Genomic DNA, 18,614 nt, shown 5'->3' on the forward strand with positions numbered 1-18,614 from the left:
AGGAAAGCTTTTCCAATAAAGTTCTTAAATTTTATTACTATTTAAATCATAAAACAAACATTGGCAACCATATATATTTGTTATGGACAAACTAAGGTCATACTTTCACATACAACTTCAGAACCAGTGGGAAAAAAAAAATCAATATATTTTCCCAGAAACTGGATCATTTCGGTTTACAATCCATGCTATGGAATGTTTAATACAATGCTAAATAATGTACCATCTACCCTAAAAGTAGTTTACAGGAAACTGAATCGCTATTAGGACTGAATAATAACAAGGCTTTAATATCTCAGCCATTTTTCTTACCATTATATAAATATGTAAATCTTGAAAAGGCAATACTGTTAGTTGAATTGTAAAATCCACAAAAATTACAGCTTTGCTACAGTGCCCTGATAAAGTCATTCCTTTTGCTTCCCCATCCCCACACCAAGCAGCTTTCGGATTAGAACTGGAAGACATGGAAGCTCTACACGGTCTACGTGGAATAAGGAATTCACTGAGAAGGAGTGTGTGCAGAAAGTCAGCCTTAACATCCCATACTCGGACATCAGCTGGGTGCACGAAAACGATGTTTCCTGAGCTCAGTGGGCGCTCGAGATGAGATCTCGATGGGGTCGTGCCGCGGTGGTGGTCGGCGGGCTCAGAGCTGCGGTCTCTCGCTGCAGCCTGGGAAGTGGTCTTCGGTCCGGAACAGGACGGGGGGCTCGTAGCCGGCAGGCGGAGGCCTCGCGGGGGGCGCCCTGTGGAAGAAGGAGGGCACGCTCACGGCGTGCAGGAGTTTCTGGAAGGCGCGGGGCAGAGCGCCCAGCTGGGCCTCGGCCCTGGTGACCTGCTCCTCCATCCTGGCCACGCTGCTGCCCACGCCCCTCACGAAGGCCTCGAGCTTGTCGATCCTGCCGTACACGTGCCGCATCTCGGCGGCCTGGGCGTGGATGCGCGGCACCCCCTCGCTGACCACGTGCGACGAGTCGCCGCGGATCATGTCCAGCATGCCCACGAACTCGTCCACCCTGGCCAGCAGGTCCTCGAGGCTGGCGTCCAGGGCCTCGACCTCGGGCCGCGCTCCGGGCCCGGGCAGGAGGCCGGCGGTGTAGCCCGCGGCGACGCGGCGCAGCAGGGGCAGGTCGCGGCCCGGCGCGCCGTCCTCTGCGCCCGGCTCCTCCCACGGGCCCGAGGCGCTGCTCTGACTCTGCGACACGTTGCCACTGTCTCCGCTCCAGGCGAGGTCCGGCGGCTCGGCCTCCTCGGCCTGCTCCTCACGGGGCAGCCCGCGGCCCCCGGGGCGACCCTCCATGCCCGCGATGGCCGCCTGCGCAGCCTCCGCGCGCTCACGTCACGCACGCGCACGTGCGCGCCCCCCGCGTCTGGCAGCCGTGCGCTCGCGTACGTGCGCGCACACGCACATTGTTTCCGGCCTCCAGGCGCGCACACGCTTGGGCACGCGCGGTCTGGTGTCCCCGTGCCCGCCCTCACACTCAGAACCCGTTAAAAAAAGTACGACGGTGTGACAGGAATATAGTAAAGTGCATGTATCTTAAGTGTGGACACTGATGGCTTTTTACATATCCATACAACTAGGTGACCTCTATCCAGACCAACATACAGATGTCCAGCACTCATGAAGTTCTCCCACCTGTCCTTTGTTCCTTCTTGCTGTTTGTAGTAGAATAAAAGAGAGATAAGCAAAAGGAAGGTCTGTTAAACACTAAGGAGATGGACCTTGGTGACTTCAAATGACTTTGAAGGTTCCCAGTCTCTTCAGACTGCAAATAATGTAAAAGTTAAGAAATAGCTTCTAAGCGAAGATCATATCCCAGGGTACTGCAGGAGGGGAAAAAAAACCCCAGAAAGAAAGATAAAGTTGAGGTATGACTGTAAAATCCTTCTCAAAAATCTCAGAAAAAGCAAAAGTGGTGCTTCTGAGTACCATGCAGTCACCCAACAGTTGCTTAAAGAGGTCAGGATATGCCTCACTATCTCGCAAAGAGAGTCTCCAGGAAGCTTAAGGGCTTAATCTTCAGCATTATTGGTGGAAGCCCAAGGGAGAGATGAACTTATCTTAAAGGGACATGTATGTAGGGCTTTTGTCTAATGGAATGAACCCCAATGAGATTCACAGAAAACCTACAAAGTATTTAAGCTAATTATATCAGCACAAACCCTGCAGCTTGAACTGAAAGGGACTGAGACGGCACAAAATGAAAGGACTTTGAACGCTGCCCAAACTTCTACAAAAGCAGACCGAGAAAGTGACCCATCAGCAAACACTGACATGCTACCTTTCATGAAAAAGGAAGTATGACTCAGAATGTGGAACCAAGAGCCCAGGTGGTAGAGATGAGAGTCATGGGGAATTGTTCCTGTACCTTGAGACTGGGCTGAAGAGTTCCTATGAATCAGTGACTTACTTGTACCCACATTTCCCCAATTTTTTTGAACAAGAATGTCTATAATGGTGATCCCATGCCTGCTGCACAATTGTATACTGGATGTGTGGGGGCAGATAACTTGTCTCTTTAGATTCAAAGGTCTAGAGATGATGAAGAGAACTGTACTCCAGGTGCTGGATTTCAGAAACCACACTCAGGGAGCCTCACTTGCAACTGATCTAATTTAGAAGCTGATGCTGCAATAGGATAGTAATACATAAAAATACATAAGTTCTGTTTGTTTGTTTGTTTTTAAGTAACTTTTGGGGGCCTTGGGTGGGGATGAGTGTGGTTTGCATGTTGGAAGGACACGAATCGTTGGTAGTCAGAGGGAGAACTGTGATTGGTAGCCAGCCTTCAAGATGATCCCAAATGATCTCCACCTCCTGTTATTCACACTCTTATGTATTCCCTCCTGTTAAGTGTGTACTGGACTTAGTGACTTGCTCATAATAAGTAGAAAAAGGCAGAAGTGATATTGAGTGACTTGGAGATTGGTTCATAAAAGGTAGCATGACATCTCATTCTCTCCAATAATTTGCTCTGGGGAAAACCAGCTCCTTGTTGTGAGTAGCCCTATGGAAAAGCTCATATAGCAAAAAACTGAGGCTTTTTGCCAACAGCTGAAGAAAAATAGCCTCATTCCAATAATCACATGAGTAAGCCATCATGGAAGTAGATCTTCCAGTCCTATTCATGCCTAAGGAAAACTGCAGCCCAGCTGATATTTTGACTGCAACTTCATGAGAAGATCCTGAGCTAAAACTATATGAGATAATGCTATGGTCTGAGTGTTTGTGTTCCCTCAAAATTCATGTCACGTGAGGACTGCAGCAAGAAGGTGGCCTGCAAACAAGGAAGAGAGCCCTCGCCTTACCAGAAACCAAATTTGTGGGCACCTTGATTATGGACTTCTAGCCTCCAGAACTGTGAGAAAATAAATGTCTGTGTTTAAGCCAACCAGTCTATGGTATTTTGTTATGGAAGACCAAGCAGACTAAGATACCAATCAAGAATGTATGAGAGTTCCACTTGTTCCACGTCCTCCCCAACACTTGGTATTGTTCATATTCTGAATTTTAGCCATTCTAGTGAATGTATGGTGCTATCTCATCGTGGTTTTAATTTGCATTTCCCTGTTGAATCATAAAGTTGAGCTCCTTTTTATATACTTATTTGCCATTTGCGAAATGTCTCTTTTGTGAAGTGTCAGCTGAAGGAAGTCTTTTGCCTATTTTAAAATTTGGTTGTTTGTCTTTTTCTTAACGATCTGTAGGAGTTCTCAATATATTCTGAATATGAGTCCTTTGTCAGATATACCTATTGAAAATATCTTTTCCCATTCTGTGGCTTGCCTTTTCACTCTCTTAATGGTGTCTTTTGACAAACATCTGCTAGTGCTTTGGTGATTGCAAAACACTTTCATACACATCATCTCATGAATGCCTCCTCCCACTGACAGATATTCATGTTGGGACCACTGGTCTTTATCAGACTGGAAAACTGAAGCTATGGTCTGTGGCACTTATGCACACAAGATTCTCACCAAATTACTAGTGCGGCACCATCTCAACAAGCCTAGAAATAGACTTCATGCATTCCACAATGGCATAATGTCAGTGATCAAAATGTATTTCTTAAGTAATTATTAATGCAACACTAACTGGGCCCCTGATGCTTTTCAGGCCCTATGGGTGATGGGGTCATAGAGGCGACCAAATCCAGAACCTGTCCTCAAGGAGCCTCCAGTCTGGTGGAGGTAAGCACATTAGGGAAGAATTCCTTCTCTATAAAGTGCCCCCTAGGGCCTGACTTGGTGCCAGGCTGCCATGAAGGGCTGAGGACAGGAGAATCAGAAGTGGCCCTTTACCTTGAGGTACTAACAATGTGGTTAAGAGAGACCAAAAACTAACTGATTAAGGCAATGAGAAAGAAATCCCCTTGTAAGAAAAGTACGAGAGTGAGCGGTGGGAGTACAGAGGAAAGAGCTATTGGCGTCCGCAGTTTTTGACTCTAAGGGCTCTGTCCCAGAAGAGGGAGCATGTGTGCCAGTCAAGAGTAGGGACTGTGGACTCAAATTGCTCTGAGTTCAAATTCAAATCCATAAACATGACTCTTAGCCAGTTTCCACCTATCTCATAGGTTTGTTGTGAGAATTAAAAGAATTAATACAAGTTAACCTAAGCTTGTGTTTGCTTGGATAATAAGCGCTGTGAACGCCTGCCGGTCTTATTCAAATCTGGGGGAGGGAAGATTGCTTTTACTTTAAAAAAAAAAAAAAAAAAAAAAGTAAAAGCCCAAGCCCTCTAGGAAGGAAGCTAAGGAGGAGGCGGGCACCCTGCCGCCAGGAAACCACCTGTGCGCCTGCAGGCAGATCAGAGAAGAGGGCGGGGCAGGGCGCTGGGAAGCCCGGTGTGGGCGCGCGCGCGGCTGAGATCCCTCTACGTGCGCGCGCCCGCTCCTTGGTCTTGCCAAAGGCGTGACCGTAAAGGGGCCCGGCCATGTCGTGAAAGGGCCGCAAAGACGCGGAGGGCTGGTTGACGGCTGTGGATCCGTTTTGTTCGCTGTCCGGCTGTGTGAGAAGGAGGTAGTTCGTCCCTCAACAGTTCTGAAGAGAAAGGCTTAAAATTGGAAGGAAAAGAGAGCTTAGCGTTAACTCGGGACTAGTGTTGACGAGGGGTGCGGGTAAGGAGATCCCGCGGCTCTGAAGAAGCGGCAGGACAGGATGCGGCCCCTGGACGTGGACGAGGTGGAAGCGCCGGAGGAGGTGGAGGTGCTGGAGCCCGAGGAGGACTTCGAGCAGTTTCTGCTTCCCGTCATCAGCGAGATGCGGGAGGACATCGCGTCCCTCACCCGCGAGCACGGGAGGGCGTATTTGAGGACCAGGAGCAAGTTGTGGGAGATGGACAATATGCTCATCCAGATCAAGACCCAGGTGGAGGCGTCGGAGGAGAGCGCCCTGAACCACGTTCAGTATCCACGGGGCCAGGCTGACGAGAGGGTGTCGGAGTTGTGCGACAGGGCCGAGGAGAAGGCCAAGGAGGTCGCGAAGATGGCAGAGATGCTGGTCGAGCTCGTCTGCCGAATAGAGAGAAGCGAGTCGTCTTGAAGGAGGCTGGGCGGTAAGGGCGGGAACCGGCGGGAGCTGGATGGGAGTCTTTTTTTTTTTTAAAGATGACCGGTAAGGGGATCTTAACCCTTGACTTGGTGTTGTCAGCACCACGCTCTCCCAAGTGAGCTAACCGGCCATCCCTATATAGGGATCCGAACCCGCGGCCTTGGTGTTATCAGCACCACACTCTCCCGAGTGAGCCACGGGCCGGCCCCGGATGGGAGTCTTCATAGCTGCCACGGCCTGGTTAAGCAGCCTCCTGGAAAAAGAGTGATATTCTAGGAGCAAACTTCCTTTTTATTGCATCAAAAATTGGGCCTTGGGAACGAAGTTGGGGTCAAGAGGAAATACGTGCGTGCTATTTTGTTCGGTGTTAGTACATAACTGCTTTTTGCGATGCCGTCCCCGCTCCCTGGTAGTTGGAGGAAAATAAAAGTAACTTCGGGTGTGTGTTTCTGAAACGTAAAAGTCAGTTCTAATAGGACAGTCTCCAGAGGTAGACTTGCCTCGGCCCTAAAGGAGTTGGAGGAAAACGAAAGAAAACTTAGGCCATAGAGCAAAATAGGGGAGAGAGAGAACGCAGGGAAAGAGAAGTAGAAAAGTGTAAAGCCAGAGGTCATTACTAGAAGTTTCCAGCTTTTCTAAAACCGGAGGTATGTCAGAGTACCTTGTCTAAAACAAATGGCATTCTCGTGGGTGGTTAACATTTCTTTTTTTAACGTCAGGAAATGGAAATCTGAGACTCAATGTCTTGATGGTAAATTTCTCCCAATTGTGCTTTAGGTTCACAGTCAATGGACTCTGGTCAACTGGTAAGGATGGACTGGCACCTTGAGGAAACTGAACCTTCTTGTTCTGTTTCTTTTTTGTGTGTGTTTTTACCCTTGTCTTACAGTCTGCCTTAGGGTCAGTGGTTGTGACTTTCATATGGGTTTAACTCATTAAATGTATTTCGTTCTGGAAAGATAACTTGTTGGAGAGATACTCTCATAAGAGAAATTAAGCTTATTCAAAAGTTGTTTTACTGGTCACATTTATTCTTGTTACTTTGCTGTGTTTTTGAACTGTTGGGCATGTCCTTGTATTTTACTATATTACCTATGTGACCTGATTGTTTTCTGGAACTTTGGGACACGTGAAGACTTGGGGTCAGAACCTTCCAACTTTAGAGGTGCAGTGGAGGCACTACACCACATGTTTGTAGCTGGTGAAAATGTATGAATGATACTGCTCTGCAGAAAGCTGGGAGACAGTTGGAGATGGAAGATGGTTTTGTATATATTTTAGAACTTTAGCTCGTCTGTGAGACGAAGAAGGTGAGCTGTGTTCTGTAGCACATTGTCTGATGTAAATTGTGTAACCTGTCAGGTGAGTTTATTTAGACAGCCTAGCTGGTGTTACATGACAAAGAAGTTTGAATGGGGAATGAAGCTTTACTGTTATGAAGCATCACACATTACAGGGGCTTCAGAGTATAGCTGGAGAAAGGAAAAGGCATTCTCAAGGCTTGTAAAGTTTCTTCTAGTTCCTCGGGGCAATAGACCTGACAGGGATTTGAGATCAAAATCAAACACTTAATAATTGTTCATTTTCCTCAAAAAACAAAGACCTAAAAAGCCTTTTTTTTGCAAAATAAATTTTTTGTGCAAACCAGCAAAGTCCCTGTGTGTGTTAATAAAATAATCATAAATAATTTTTTTCTGAAATGGTTATTCTTCCTTGAATGTCATCAACATCAAATGTGGATAAACTGCTTGTAGTTTATGAGGCTCTCAATAGGCCTTTAACTTGAGGGAGAATTATTTCTGGAAGGTGCTATGGGGGTGAGATGACAGAACACCGAGTTCTTAAGAAAAATGAACTGTAGGCCATCCTCTGGTCCAAGTCCCTGCTTTTCAGCAGCTGATGTGTGTTTACATATCAGTGGGAATGTAATGGGCTTCATAGCCTGTCCAAGGCACTAGGAATATAAAGGTAAGACATAGATTGGGCAAAGGTGTGGGACAGCAATGGAAAGAAGGAATTACAATATAGTGTGCTTGATGTCTTGGGGGGGCCCTGAGGAGGGAGACAACCGTGCTCCCCTGAGGAGGGGGGAGTCCGGGAAAGCTTTTCAGAGTAAGTGACTAAACTGAACTTGAATGCTGAGTGTAACTTCTGAAAGTAGAAACACGTGTAGGTATCTGAGGCAAAGGAAACAGCAGGAACAAAAGCTTTTTGAACTCTTGCACTGACGAGGTGGCCAGTGAGCTGGAACTTAAGGAGTATGGAGGGGGTTGTGAGAGATGGGGTGAAAGGCAGGGCTAAGAGGTCTTTGCCAAGGAGTTAATTTTTCTCCATAAACCTGTACTTTGAGGTTTCTTCACCCTGCAGTGTGACCTCACAGAGTGCTAATGTATGCTCAGAGCTGTAGAACAGGCATAGGGCAGTTTCCATAATTGCTAAATGTAATTTTACATGAACAAATATGTGATCATAATAAGTGTAGATGAATGTTTTGGATTAATGTGTAAAATAGGGATTTTAAAAATCAAGTACTTGAGCACAGAGAAAAATCATAACAGTGGCTGTGGGGCCGGCCTGTGGCTCACTTGGGAGAGTGTGGTGCTGATAACACCAAGTCAAGGGTTAAGATCCTCTTACTGGTCATCTTTAAAAAAAAAAAAAAGTACATGAATAAATTAAATGCTTGATGAGGAGCAGAATATTTACATGGTTTCAGAGTTCCTCTCTAATTAATTACAAACGTGAAAATAATAACTGTAGTGGCAAAGACTTTGATTTGACCAGTGGAAGCCCATTCAAGCTGGCCACTGTGTCCTTTTGACTTTATCCCAGTCATTCACTGAACACATCTTTGCTCTGTGTCACAGCAAGATGTTCTAGATACATCTTGTACTTTCCTTGCCCCAATTCTGGTATTGTGTATTTCTTCAAACACCATCTTAATCTACTGATGAAAGTAAATGTGATCAGTAATGGGAGAAATTGACATCATGTGGCATTTGATAGGATGCAGTAAGAATATTGCATCACTTGCATGGTATTCTTGCCAAAGATACATAACCTGGACCTAATCATGAGGAAATATCAGATTCAAGCCGAAGGAAATTCTACAAAAGAATGGCCTGTAATCTTCAAAGGTGTCAAGGTCATGGAAGTCTGGGAAAGATGGAGGAACTGTCCCTGATTGAAGATGACCAAGGAAATATGCCAACTAAATGCAACAGTGATGCTTTATTGCTATGAAAGGGATCCTTTTGCTTTATAAAAGACATTATTAGAACAATTCATTGGCTAACTAGAATAGGTGCTTTAAGATTGGATGATAGTAATGTATGGGTGTTAATTTTCTGAACAGTGATTACATTGTGGTTATGTAGGATGATGTTCTGATTTGTAGAACATTCACACTAACATATTCAAGGGTGGTGAATCAGCTTATTCTTAAATAATTCAGAAAAATAAAGTTCTTTATACTGTACATCTTTTTAAAATTTAGAGCAGTGGGAGGGGCAGGGGACGGGGGAAGGAGATAGAAGTGGGGGTGGGGTATAATGTACTTCTAACTTTTCTGTAAGTTTGTGATTTCTGTAAGTTTTAACATTTAATTGAGAATTGCTGCACTCAGCCGTTAGGTAGGCCATGGCAGTCCCAGCACCCAAGACATTTGACATTCTGGAGAAGGTAAAAAAGCGCTGGCCTCCCCCCAGGGATGGAGCATAGCCCAAGGAACAATTCTGCAAAGTGCAGCAAGCTGTGCCACTGAAAGCCCAGGAGCCAGGGGTGCCTCCAACCCAGGTGGCTGCTGCTCTTGCATCAATAATTAACTGGGAAAGGGCTGCAACTTTTTACCAAGCATGACAGTGGAAACACTTGACTTGGGTTAAATATTGCATTTTTAAAAAATTCTGGCAGCAACCCAAGTGTTTGTCAATAGATTAATGGGTACACAAATGTGGTATATGCATGTAAGGAAATATTATGCAGCCTGAAAAAGGAAGGAAATTCTTACACAGGCTGCATTATGGATGAAACTTTGAGGATGTGCTAAATGAAGTTAGCAAGTCACAAATGGATAAATAGTGTACAGTTCCACCCATATGAGGTACCTAGAGAGTCAAATTCATAGAGATAGTAGAATGGTGGTTGCCAGCAGCTAGGGACAGAGGACCGGGAATTAGTGTTTAATAGGTACAGAGTGTCCTTTTTACAAGATGGAAAGCGTTCTGGAGATTGGTTGCACAACAATGTGAATATACTTAACACTACTGAACTGTACACATGGAAATGGTTAAGATGGTAAATATTTTGAATTTTTGTCACAATAAAAAAATCTTAGATCTAGTAATTCTAGGTCTCCCGAGTGAGCTAACCAACCAGCCCTAAATAAAAAAAATTTTTTTTAAAGATGACCGGTAAGGGGATCTTAACCCTTGACTTTGTGTTGTCAGCACCACACTCTCCCGAGTGAGCCACGGGCCGGCCCGGCTCCCATCTAATCTAACATGCCCTTCCCTCTTACAAAAACACTTGCAGTCTGTGGACCCTTCCCCAAAGAAGGATGTGCCAAAGCCTCATTGTGTCCACCCCCAAGTTTAGGGTCTTTTGGTGATGCCCATTTCTTCTCTGGTAAAAATGTCTTCAAGTATAAGAAGAGGCTTTGAATGCTGGTTATTCAGAAAATGATAGGGGTCCTAAAACCAGATCCAATTACCAACCTAATATCTAAGATCTCATCTGAGTCACTTTGGTTGCTTCCTTGAAGATAGTGTCATAAAACTGTAAGCATCGGTGACATGGGAAGTTGTCACATCACTGGTGATTCTAATCCTAACTTGCAATTCATTTCTTCTCTGAGTCTATTGCTGTATTTTATGGTCTTTTTGGCAATAATAGTACTGTATCATTAAAAATGTTACCTGAAAAAACATGATGTTTGGAGAGATGGAAGGGCCAATGAGTAGCTACACGACTGACTGACTGAATGTGTGACTGAATGAATGAATGGATGTGTGCCCTTCCCCCTGCCCCCAAGACTCCCTTGGATTCACTATAGGGTGGCACTCACTTTGTGCTGGGGAATACACGAGAGTGCAAGGACAGTGCCTCCGTCATGGGGCCAGCACTCAGGAAGTAACCAATAAATGGATTCTCACCAACTGACCTGTGTCTTTTTCATCTCCATCTCTCCACCAGTCAGGTAATAAGTAATTAAATGACAAATTTAATTAGTGAATTATTTTTTGTTGGGGCAAGGAAACGTGAGGTTTTAAGTAAATAATCAATTTTCCTGAGACCAGGATCATTTCACGAGCATTTACTAATGAAAGGTACAGCAGCAGGCTCAGCCCAGGGACGTGATCACAAACAAGGGCTTTGTGGAGGCCAGGGACCCACTCCCAGGCCTGCCTGCTAGGACTCTGCATCTCCAGGGCGTCATTTGGGTCTTGCCTGCTCAAAGTACTTGTGACAGGCAGACGTGAGGGCAGCTACAAACATGACAAACTCGCTGAAGTCCACCTCTGCATCTCCATTGGCATCCAGGTCCTTGAGCAGTTTGTCCACGGCATCTTTGTCCTTTCCACTCTAGAGGAAAGAGAAGCTCAGGGTCAGCATTGAGGGTGTCCATGCAGGGCCTCAACCTCAGCCAAGCACTGCTGCTGGGAAGAGGAAGGCCCTGCATTTGTGCAGCATTTGCTGTGATGCAGGCTCAGCTCCAGATCTAGCTGTGTGTACCAGACACATGGCTTTAAGAAGTGAGCTGCCCTAAGCTATAGGACATGACATGAACTAACCTGTAATCTTTTTAGGCCAAATTTGAATTGTGTTATGCTATGAAAAAGGGAGTTTTATTTTATTTTTTGAAGGGGATAATGTGCTTTAAAATGATGATTATTCCTAGGAAATGCATCTATTCTATGCTCTATTCTTTGTGCACTGCTAACTTTGTGGGTGTCCCATCTCATGCTAACCCTGAGCTAGCTGCTTTACAGAAACCTGTAATCCTCACAACCACCAGACAAGGAAGGTGCATCACCTATGTTACAGATGAAGACGATAAGGCCCAGAGGGCCCAAGGGACCTGCCCTAGGTCTCATGAGGAGAAGGGGAAAACTGCGTTGAGGACCAGGTGTAGAGGGAGTATAGAGGCCCTACTCTTCCTCTATGCTCAGGCACCCCAGCTTGGGGCCCCAGGGCCCCAAGTCATCTTTGAGAGGACCAGGCCAGCAAGAGCCTACTCCTGTGACGGCAAATGTACTGTCCTCACCAAGGGACCATGCAGAACCAGAGTACAGATCTGAACATAGCAGCAGGGGGCACTAACGACCCAACCCAGGACCCAAGAGCTGCTGCTGCCAGGAAACACTGCAATTAAAATCAGGAGAAACAGATCTGACCGAGACACAGCTGTATGCATGATGATGTTATTTACAGCATAGTCTGGAATAGCAGAAGTACGCGGAATCTACAAGTCAATAGTAAACAAATAGTGGTACGCCCATACATCAGAATACCTTGCAGCCATTAAAGTGAAGTTTATGAAGTTGGTAGCCAGTCACCTAGTGTTTATGACACTCCCAACTGTGTCAGACATTGGGCTGGGCATTGAGGAAACAGGGCCACAAGGCCAGCCTGGTCCCTGCCCTCAGGTGGACACTGTTCTCCAGCCTTCTCCAACTCTGCCTGCTTCAGAACCACCCTGAGGGAGGGCTGAGAAACTGTACAGAGGCTGGGCTTGTTGAAGGGCCCGGGCCTTCTGTTCTTACTAAATTTCCCCAGGTGATTCTGATGTAACCCAAGTTTGAGAAGCTTTGGCGCAGCCACTGATTCTCAAAGTGTGTTCTCCAGACACTTGCATCTGCCCTTCCTGCCACCCCAATGATTTGGATCAGAACAGATTAAATTCTCAAGCTTTGATGATTATCAGAACACCCTGTGCCTGTGCACAAGTTCCTAGCATGGGGTAGATGTTCAGTGAGCATCAGAGTTTGAGAATTTATGCTGTGGTGTTAAGTTCAGAAAGAAACTGCATATAAATTGGGATTTCACACATATTAATGTTCGTCCACATGGGGAAAAAGCTGGAAGGGACAGTCTGTATTCCAGGGTGCATTTCTTTCTTCCACATTTCTATATTTTTACATACCTATATTTACATTTCTATATTTTTTCTACCACAAACATATTTATAATAGAGAAAAACAGATGAATTTTATTTTTTAAGATATATCTTCACTGCATTCACATTTAGAAAATAGAAACCTAACGTTCCGAAGTGCTTAGTGCCTTGGGTTGAAAATTCCAGGCTTTCATTTTCAATGATCACCATCAGCGTAGACCCCTTGGAGGGCAGGTGGGCAGAGTCTGGTGGGCTGGAGGGAGGGGGGAGGCAAAGGAGAAAGAGGGGGAGTGAGAAGAGAGAAAGGGACAAGAGGGGACAGAAGTAAAAGAGGAAGGGGGGCAGAGGAGAGGGCCTCTGTTTAGGCCTGTCGGAGGCTGCCCAGGACAGAACATAGCTGGTCCCGGCCAGGCCCCGAGGGGCCTTCCTGTGAGGCTCCAGGCCCAATGGCTCCTGCCTGACACAAAGAGTCTAAGGAGGCTGATGGCTCTGGGGGACAGGTGCCAGAATAGGACCTCCTCCTGTCCTTATTCCTGCCCGTTCCACTAATACCAGGCAGCAAGGGACCTGGGAATGGGAGGAAGGTGGGAAGTAGACAGTGAGCGGGGGCATTTGTGGCCAGCAGCCTTGGAGAGGGACAGCTCCAAGGGACCAGCAATGGCCTCAGGGATGGCTCTGGATTCCATTCCGCCCCCTACCTCCACTGCTCAGGATTGAATCCCATCCCACGAGGCCCCTGCGGGGAAAGAATACTGGTCGCAAACACTTTGGGCTCAACTCCGTGTTCCAGGAATCAACCTGACTGCTCCCCCTCCCCACTCAGATGCTCCAGTGTCCCGCCTTTGAGCGGAGGATCCATTCCTTGGCCAGGCATCTATGGCCTTCCAGGGTCCACCCCACTTGCCTCCAAGCCTCTTCACCGCTGCTGTCCACTCCGGAGCTGTTGCTGTTGCATTCCAGCCACCGGGTTTGACTCCTGTCCCTTCTGCCCACTCCCCACACGCTCCTTGGCCAAGGCCACTGCCGCGAGGGCACTCACCTGCAGGAAGCCCGGGAGCTCCTTCTCCAGTAGCACCTTCAGCTCTGCCTTGGTCAGGCTCTGTGTGCTGCCATCCTCGCCTGAGTACCGGGCAAAGATGTCGATGATCATGCCTATGGCTATCTCCAGTTCCGTCATGGTGCTGGATTTGGACCCACCTTCTTCCTGCTGCTGGCGTGGCTGAGGAAATGTCCCACCGGGGGCCTCTTGGTGCTTTATAAGGCCAGCCTCGTATTGACACAGGGGGCGGGACAAACAGGGTTGGAACACTCAACAAACCCTGCCCCTCCCCGTCCTCTGTGCTGTGGCTCAGGCCCGGTGAAATGCACGGCCGCGACATTCTTTCTGGAGCCTTTCCCCCAGCCCAGGCCCAGCTCACAGGCCCTCGCCTTACTGAGTCATGGCAGTGTCCTCATCTCTGTCCCCTGCCCTGTGGTCAGCAGGTGCCGGCTGTTTGTGGAGGGAGTGGTGAATGAGCGGACCGGTCCTCTGCAGTCTCTGGCCCTGTCCATGCAGTTGTCAGAATGTGCTGGCACTTGGTGGGTGGATGTGAGAAAATGTTTGTGGAGTGAATGCATGTTGGATGTACAAGTGAACACACTTATACCCCTGTCGCCCACTTTTCGGAACACCTTGTGAGTCATTTAGAGGAGCAGCTTACACCTCAGTCGCACTCACTCCCAAACCCACAGCAGCCACAGAGTTTAGACAAGGCAAAGGCTCCTCGAGGACTCTGGGGTCAGGACCTCGGCGTCCTCCAAGTTCTCACCCCTCCCCTGCGCCGCCCACCCCCCAGTCCACAGTGGGCACATGGAGGTGTTTACTGACGGGAAAGCTGAGGGAGCAGCCGGGGAGGTTAGAGGGCAGGGTCCTGGGTTCAAATCTTGCTCCAGCCTCTTCCGGAGTGCAGGCCTCCAACAACTTCCTTATTCTGTCTCAGCACAGTCTCCACACTGTACACAGGGCATGACTCTCCCCCACAGGGAAGGCTACAGTACATAGAAGGCTCGGCACATAGTAGGAGCAGCTGGGCTTACAACAGTGGCTGTCTTTGGACATGTCTTGTCCAGGTTTCCTGCAATGGGGGCTCAGCTTGGCCCACTGGTGACCATTCGGGGAGCAGGGAAAGGTCCACTCCACTCTTCCTGAGCTGAACAGTTTCCTCTCCAGATAAGATTCCAAAGTACAGGGCACCATTCCTGCCACCTCCCAACCAGGACCTTATCACATGAGAAGGAGGAGACAGTGCCTTAGGCAAGTCATTCCGGTTCAACTCTGAGCTTTCACAACTGTGAGAGGAAGGACCGGGATGTCAGGTGGGAGCTGCTCCACGACCACCACCTGCTCTGGCCCCTGGAGTGTCACAAGACCACCAGAGCTGGCCCTGCTGGAGAATCTCACCTGGTTGGCCCTGAGGACAAGCCTCCTCAAGAATGGGTGCTGGCCCCTCAAACCTCTCCTCAGGATGGGGGCTGCATTTTCCAAAAAAGGGTCACACTCAGAGGACCTACAAAAGAAAAAGTTATTCTGACACTTTTTAAAACCGTAAGGAAGACGTTATCCGGGAAGTTTGCAGTAGGGGTCATGACTATGCAACAGGGAGAGCCGCCTCCACAGAGGCACCTGCCTTCCGTGGGCCTGGCTGGCGCCAGGAGGGGCTGCTGGGAGGGCATCGCGGGGCCCGGGGAGGGCAGGGACCAGGCAGTGCCTGCACGGGGTTGACCCGTGCACGGCAGGTGCTCTCAAACCTACATTTCCCACCCCTTTGCTAAAAAAACATGCTTTTCAGAAAATTTCATTATGAATGTTTTTTTCAAAGTTTTGATCTCAAACATGTTGCAAAAGTCAAAGTGGTCCTATTTCAAAAGCTTCCCTCTTGATAGAGATCTTTGTAGGAATCTAAAAAAAAATGTAGTTAGATTTTCATTGTTAGAGTGAATACGAAAGAAAAGAATGCGAGGTCAAAGATCACCAAACACGTGACTTTCGTTAGCTGACCGTTCCACATGGGAAGGTAACTTATGTCCCAGTCCAGATCTTCACTCTTCAAAATTTAATTTAACAACAATTGCATTTATCCAGAAAGCTAGTTTCTTCCCAAAAGGACATCGTGAATTGCATCATGCAAATAACCTTCTTTTTGTCCCTGACCAGGTTGGGGTCATTTTTCTTCCCACCCTCCAGGCTTGGGCACTGCGAGGTTCCTGGTGCCAGGGTCTCCTTTACAGTAGTGAGACACGTGGGGTCCTGGGTGACACGAGGCATCAGCAAAGCAGCAGAGCAGGAAGCTACGGAATCGGGGCAGATTCTGTCATTTTCCCAGAACCCGCAGCACGAGGGAGCTGGGAAATGATGGCTCCTGCTGGCTTCAGGATGGATGTTCAGAACAAGGCTGATTGGGGAAAGAAAAGCTCTTCTGCCCTCAGCAAAAACGCCCCCAGTTTAGGTTCCCCCGTAACCATCTAACTGGTATCACCACACAGGGTAGAGGGACCGTGGTCAGAATGGAAAAAGCAGTGCCAAGGCCTCCAGCGCATGTCTGTGAGCTCCTGGTCACCCACTGCCCACTGGTACTGCCAGTCTGGCTGACCCAGACAACTGGGCGCTGGGGTCCCCCCATGGCCAAGTTGAGAAGCCAGACGAGGAACTCAAGTTACAAGTTTCCCACATATGAACCAAGGTAAAGGAGAACCATGGAAAGACAAAAAGGACCCAGGTCATCACTCCCAGGAGGTCCTGCCTAGTAGACAAAGGCCTGGAGGGAAGCGATGACAAAAACATGGCACCCAGGACAGCACCCTTGCAGGGGCTGAGCAAGGGAGACTCCCCCCAACTCCGTAAAGGCTCACTGAAAACTCCGCTGACAGATTCACGGGGAGAAAAGGCATAACAAATTTGTTTGATCACAGCTTTACGTGACATGGGAGCCTTCAGAATGAAGAGCCAGATACAGGGAAACTGTCTGTTTTTATGCTTCGGTGCTATGAAGCGGGGACCACTGTGTAGGAAAGTGATTGGACAAGCAGGTACAGTCGAACGGCAACAGTGGGGACACTCAGCAAGGCCGGTCTGTGCAGTGCTCCTTCCTCCAGGGTATGGGACAAGACTCTCTGAAATGGGGTCTTATGCCTACAGTCAGATTTCTTTATGGCCATCTCCAAGACAGCAAGGCCGGGGGAAGAATACAGTTTTAGTCTTTATGGCTGGCTTTGGGGAAAAGGGGTCTGGTTTCTAGGACTCACCTTGGGGAAGAGAGATTCTAGTTTCTATGGTTTGCTTCAGGGGAGAACGGGGCTGAGAGACAGAAGCTCAGAGGAAAACTTTGCTTTTGAAGCTGTTTCTGAGGCCTTCACTTTGGAGTATTGCTTTTCTGAACCCCAGCATCCTACTTCTATTGAAGCCACCCTGACGCCAGGGGGTTGGGCAGGCAGGAACATCTCCAGTGATTCTGGCCCCAGGGTCAGATTGGGAGGTTTCAGGAAAACCACAAGTATGTGGTGGGGCAGTCAAGGCTCGACTTGCCCAGGCTTTCCTGAATGTGACAGGTCATGGGAACAGCTCTGAGCCAGTGACTCTTTCCTGTCCTCTGGAGTCTGGGTTGCATGAGGCATTCTGAAGAGGATGTCTATGCCCAGCAGGTCTAGCACAGAGCCTGGCCCACCCTGGGCCGCAGGATGCACCATGAGCAAGACTCAGAGCTTGGGGTCAGGGAGTCCCCAGCCAGAAAGGCCAGGAGGCAGGAAGGGCTCACGCGAGTGGGATGGAGGGACCCCAGTCCATAAACAGCACTGGAGAATGCAGCGGGGTATGCAGAGGGAGGCAGGCTTGCTAGACACGGTGCTGCAGGCAGGGGACAGCAATGGAACAGAGGCACAAAGAGCTGGCACTCTGGAGAACTGAGAAGTTGGGCATCTAAGGTGGAGGTGGGCTGATAGGGCCAGAGGGCACTGAGCAGGAAAGGCCCCGCAGCCTGGCCTCACTAGCTTTGCCTGGGCCCCATCCATGGAGAGCTGCTGATTTCATCAGCCCCGAGCCTCCCAGGTGATTCTGATGTGCAAGATCAGTGGTGTGGAGGGTTTTCAGCTAGGGGGACACATAGTCAGATTTGCCCTTTTGAGGGCCATGTGGCAACTGGTGTGAAAGATGGATGAGGAGGGTGAGGCTGGAGGCAGGGAGGCCAGGGGGGAGGCTGCGCGTAAGGAGCCCTCCAGACATACCAAGTTCAGGGTTCCTGCAGCCACCTGCCCGAAGGACGTCTTGGGGGTGTGGGTGATGGAGGCCTTGGCAGCGTTGTGAGGCCCCCTCCCACGAGAAATGCACTTACACGCCACTCGTGCACAGAAGGGCAGTTCATTCACTCCAGCTGGCCAGCCACTGTCTCCCAAGGAACAACCAAGAAAGAGCGGCCTTGGACTTTGGTCTTGTAGGTTCTTTAAAGGCAAAAACTACATCCTGTTGGCACACGGGTTTGTCCAGGTGCACAAAGCCAGCTAGGGAGCTAGGTCACAGAGGCTGAGAATGAGCCGTTCGAGCAACCAAGCATGCAAGTTTTCATTGTGTATGGTTCCTGTTCCCATGTAATAATTCACTGTGTGTGGTTCCTGTTCCCATGTAATAATTCACTGTGTGTGGCTCCTGTTTCTGTGCAATGGTTTTTGTTTCTATGAGGTCAGTGGTTTCTCATGCAGAAGGCGGGGGTAGTCTGCAGGTCAGACAGGGGGCAAAATGGAGTTACTTAGGTTAAGCAAGCAATTCTACAGAAGCGGATAGTGTAAGTTATGAGGGAGTAGGGGGCTCTATTCAGCAGGGAGCGGGAAACTGAAGGAAGAGGAGGGGGCCTCACTTACCGTCTGGTGCACCTCCCTTTGCAGAAGGGTAAACCGAGCCAAAGCAAGAAATTAG

The 18,614-nt window shown here is 48.4% G+C and overlaps 3 protein-coding genes across 3 annotated transcripts; 1 reads left to right on the top strand and 2 right to left on the bottom strand.

Annotated features, from left to right (window-relative positions):
* Window positions 1-64: 64 nt before the first annotated feature.
* BLOC1S4 (biogenesis of lysosomal organelles complex 1 subunit 4) lies at window positions 65-1,336 on the bottom strand. The gene has a single exon (XM_063108444.1). The coding sequence runs from the start codon at window positions 1,301-1,303 to the stop codon at window positions 650-652; it is 654 nt and encodes a 217-aa protein (XP_062964514.1). The 5' UTR covers window positions 1,304-1,336; the 3' UTR covers window positions 65-649.
* Window positions 1,337-4,969: 3,633 nt separating this feature from the next.
* On the top strand, window positions 4,970-7,213 carry MRFAP1L1 (Morf4 family associated protein 1 like 1). The gene is made up of 2 exons (XM_063108218.1): window positions 4,970-5,560; window positions 6,334-7,213. The coding sequence occupies exon 1, from the start codon at window positions 5,164-5,166 to the stop codon at window positions 5,545-5,547; it is 384 nt and encodes a 127-aa protein (XP_062964288.1). The 5' UTR covers window positions 4,970-5,163; the 3' UTR covers window positions 5,548-5,560; window positions 6,334-7,213.
* Window positions 7,214-10,883: 3,670 nt separating this feature from the next.
* Window positions 10,884-14,316, bottom strand: S100P (S100 calcium binding protein P). The gene is made up of 2 exons (XM_063108806.1): window positions 13,713-14,316; window positions 10,884-11,139 (listed from the first exon to the last, which is right to left on the bottom strand). Exons 1-2 carry the CDS (start codon window positions 13,848-13,850, stop codon window positions 10,990-10,992), a joined length of 288 nt encoding a protein of 95 aa, XP_062964876.1. The 5' UTR covers window positions 13,851-14,316; the 3' UTR covers window positions 10,884-10,989.
* Between the last annotated feature and the right edge of the window lie 4,298 nt (window positions 14,317-18,614).

This window comes from Cynocephalus volans, chromosome 9, assembly GCF_027409185.1.
Source record: "Cynocephalus volans isolate mCynVol1 chromosome 9, mCynVol1.pri, whole genome shotgun sequence".
In the NCBI taxonomy this organism is placed as follows: domain Eukaryota; kingdom Metazoa; phylum Chordata; class Mammalia; order Dermoptera; family Cynocephalidae; genus Cynocephalus; species Cynocephalus volans.

What these genes read in the sequence shown, in the direction of transcription:
- BLOC1S4 (XM_063108444.1), bottom strand. Translation starts at nt 1,303, where the DNA reads ATGGAGGGTCGCCCCGGGGGCCGCGGGCTGCCCCGTGAGGAGCAGGCC.
- MRFAP1L1 (XM_063108218.1), top strand. Translation starts at nt 5,164, where the DNA reads ATGCGGCCCCTGGACGTGGACGAGGTGGAAGCGCCGGAGGAGGTGGAG.
- S100P (XM_063108806.1), bottom strand. Translation starts at nt 13,850, where the DNA reads ATGACGGAACTGGAGATAGCCATAGGCATGATCATCGACATCTTTGCC. An exon ending in AGCTCCCGGGCTTCCTGCAG is followed by an intron (nt 11,140 to 13,712) that starts GTGAGTGCCCTC and finishes TCTTTCCTCTAG; the next exon opens with AGTGGAAAGGACAAAGATGC.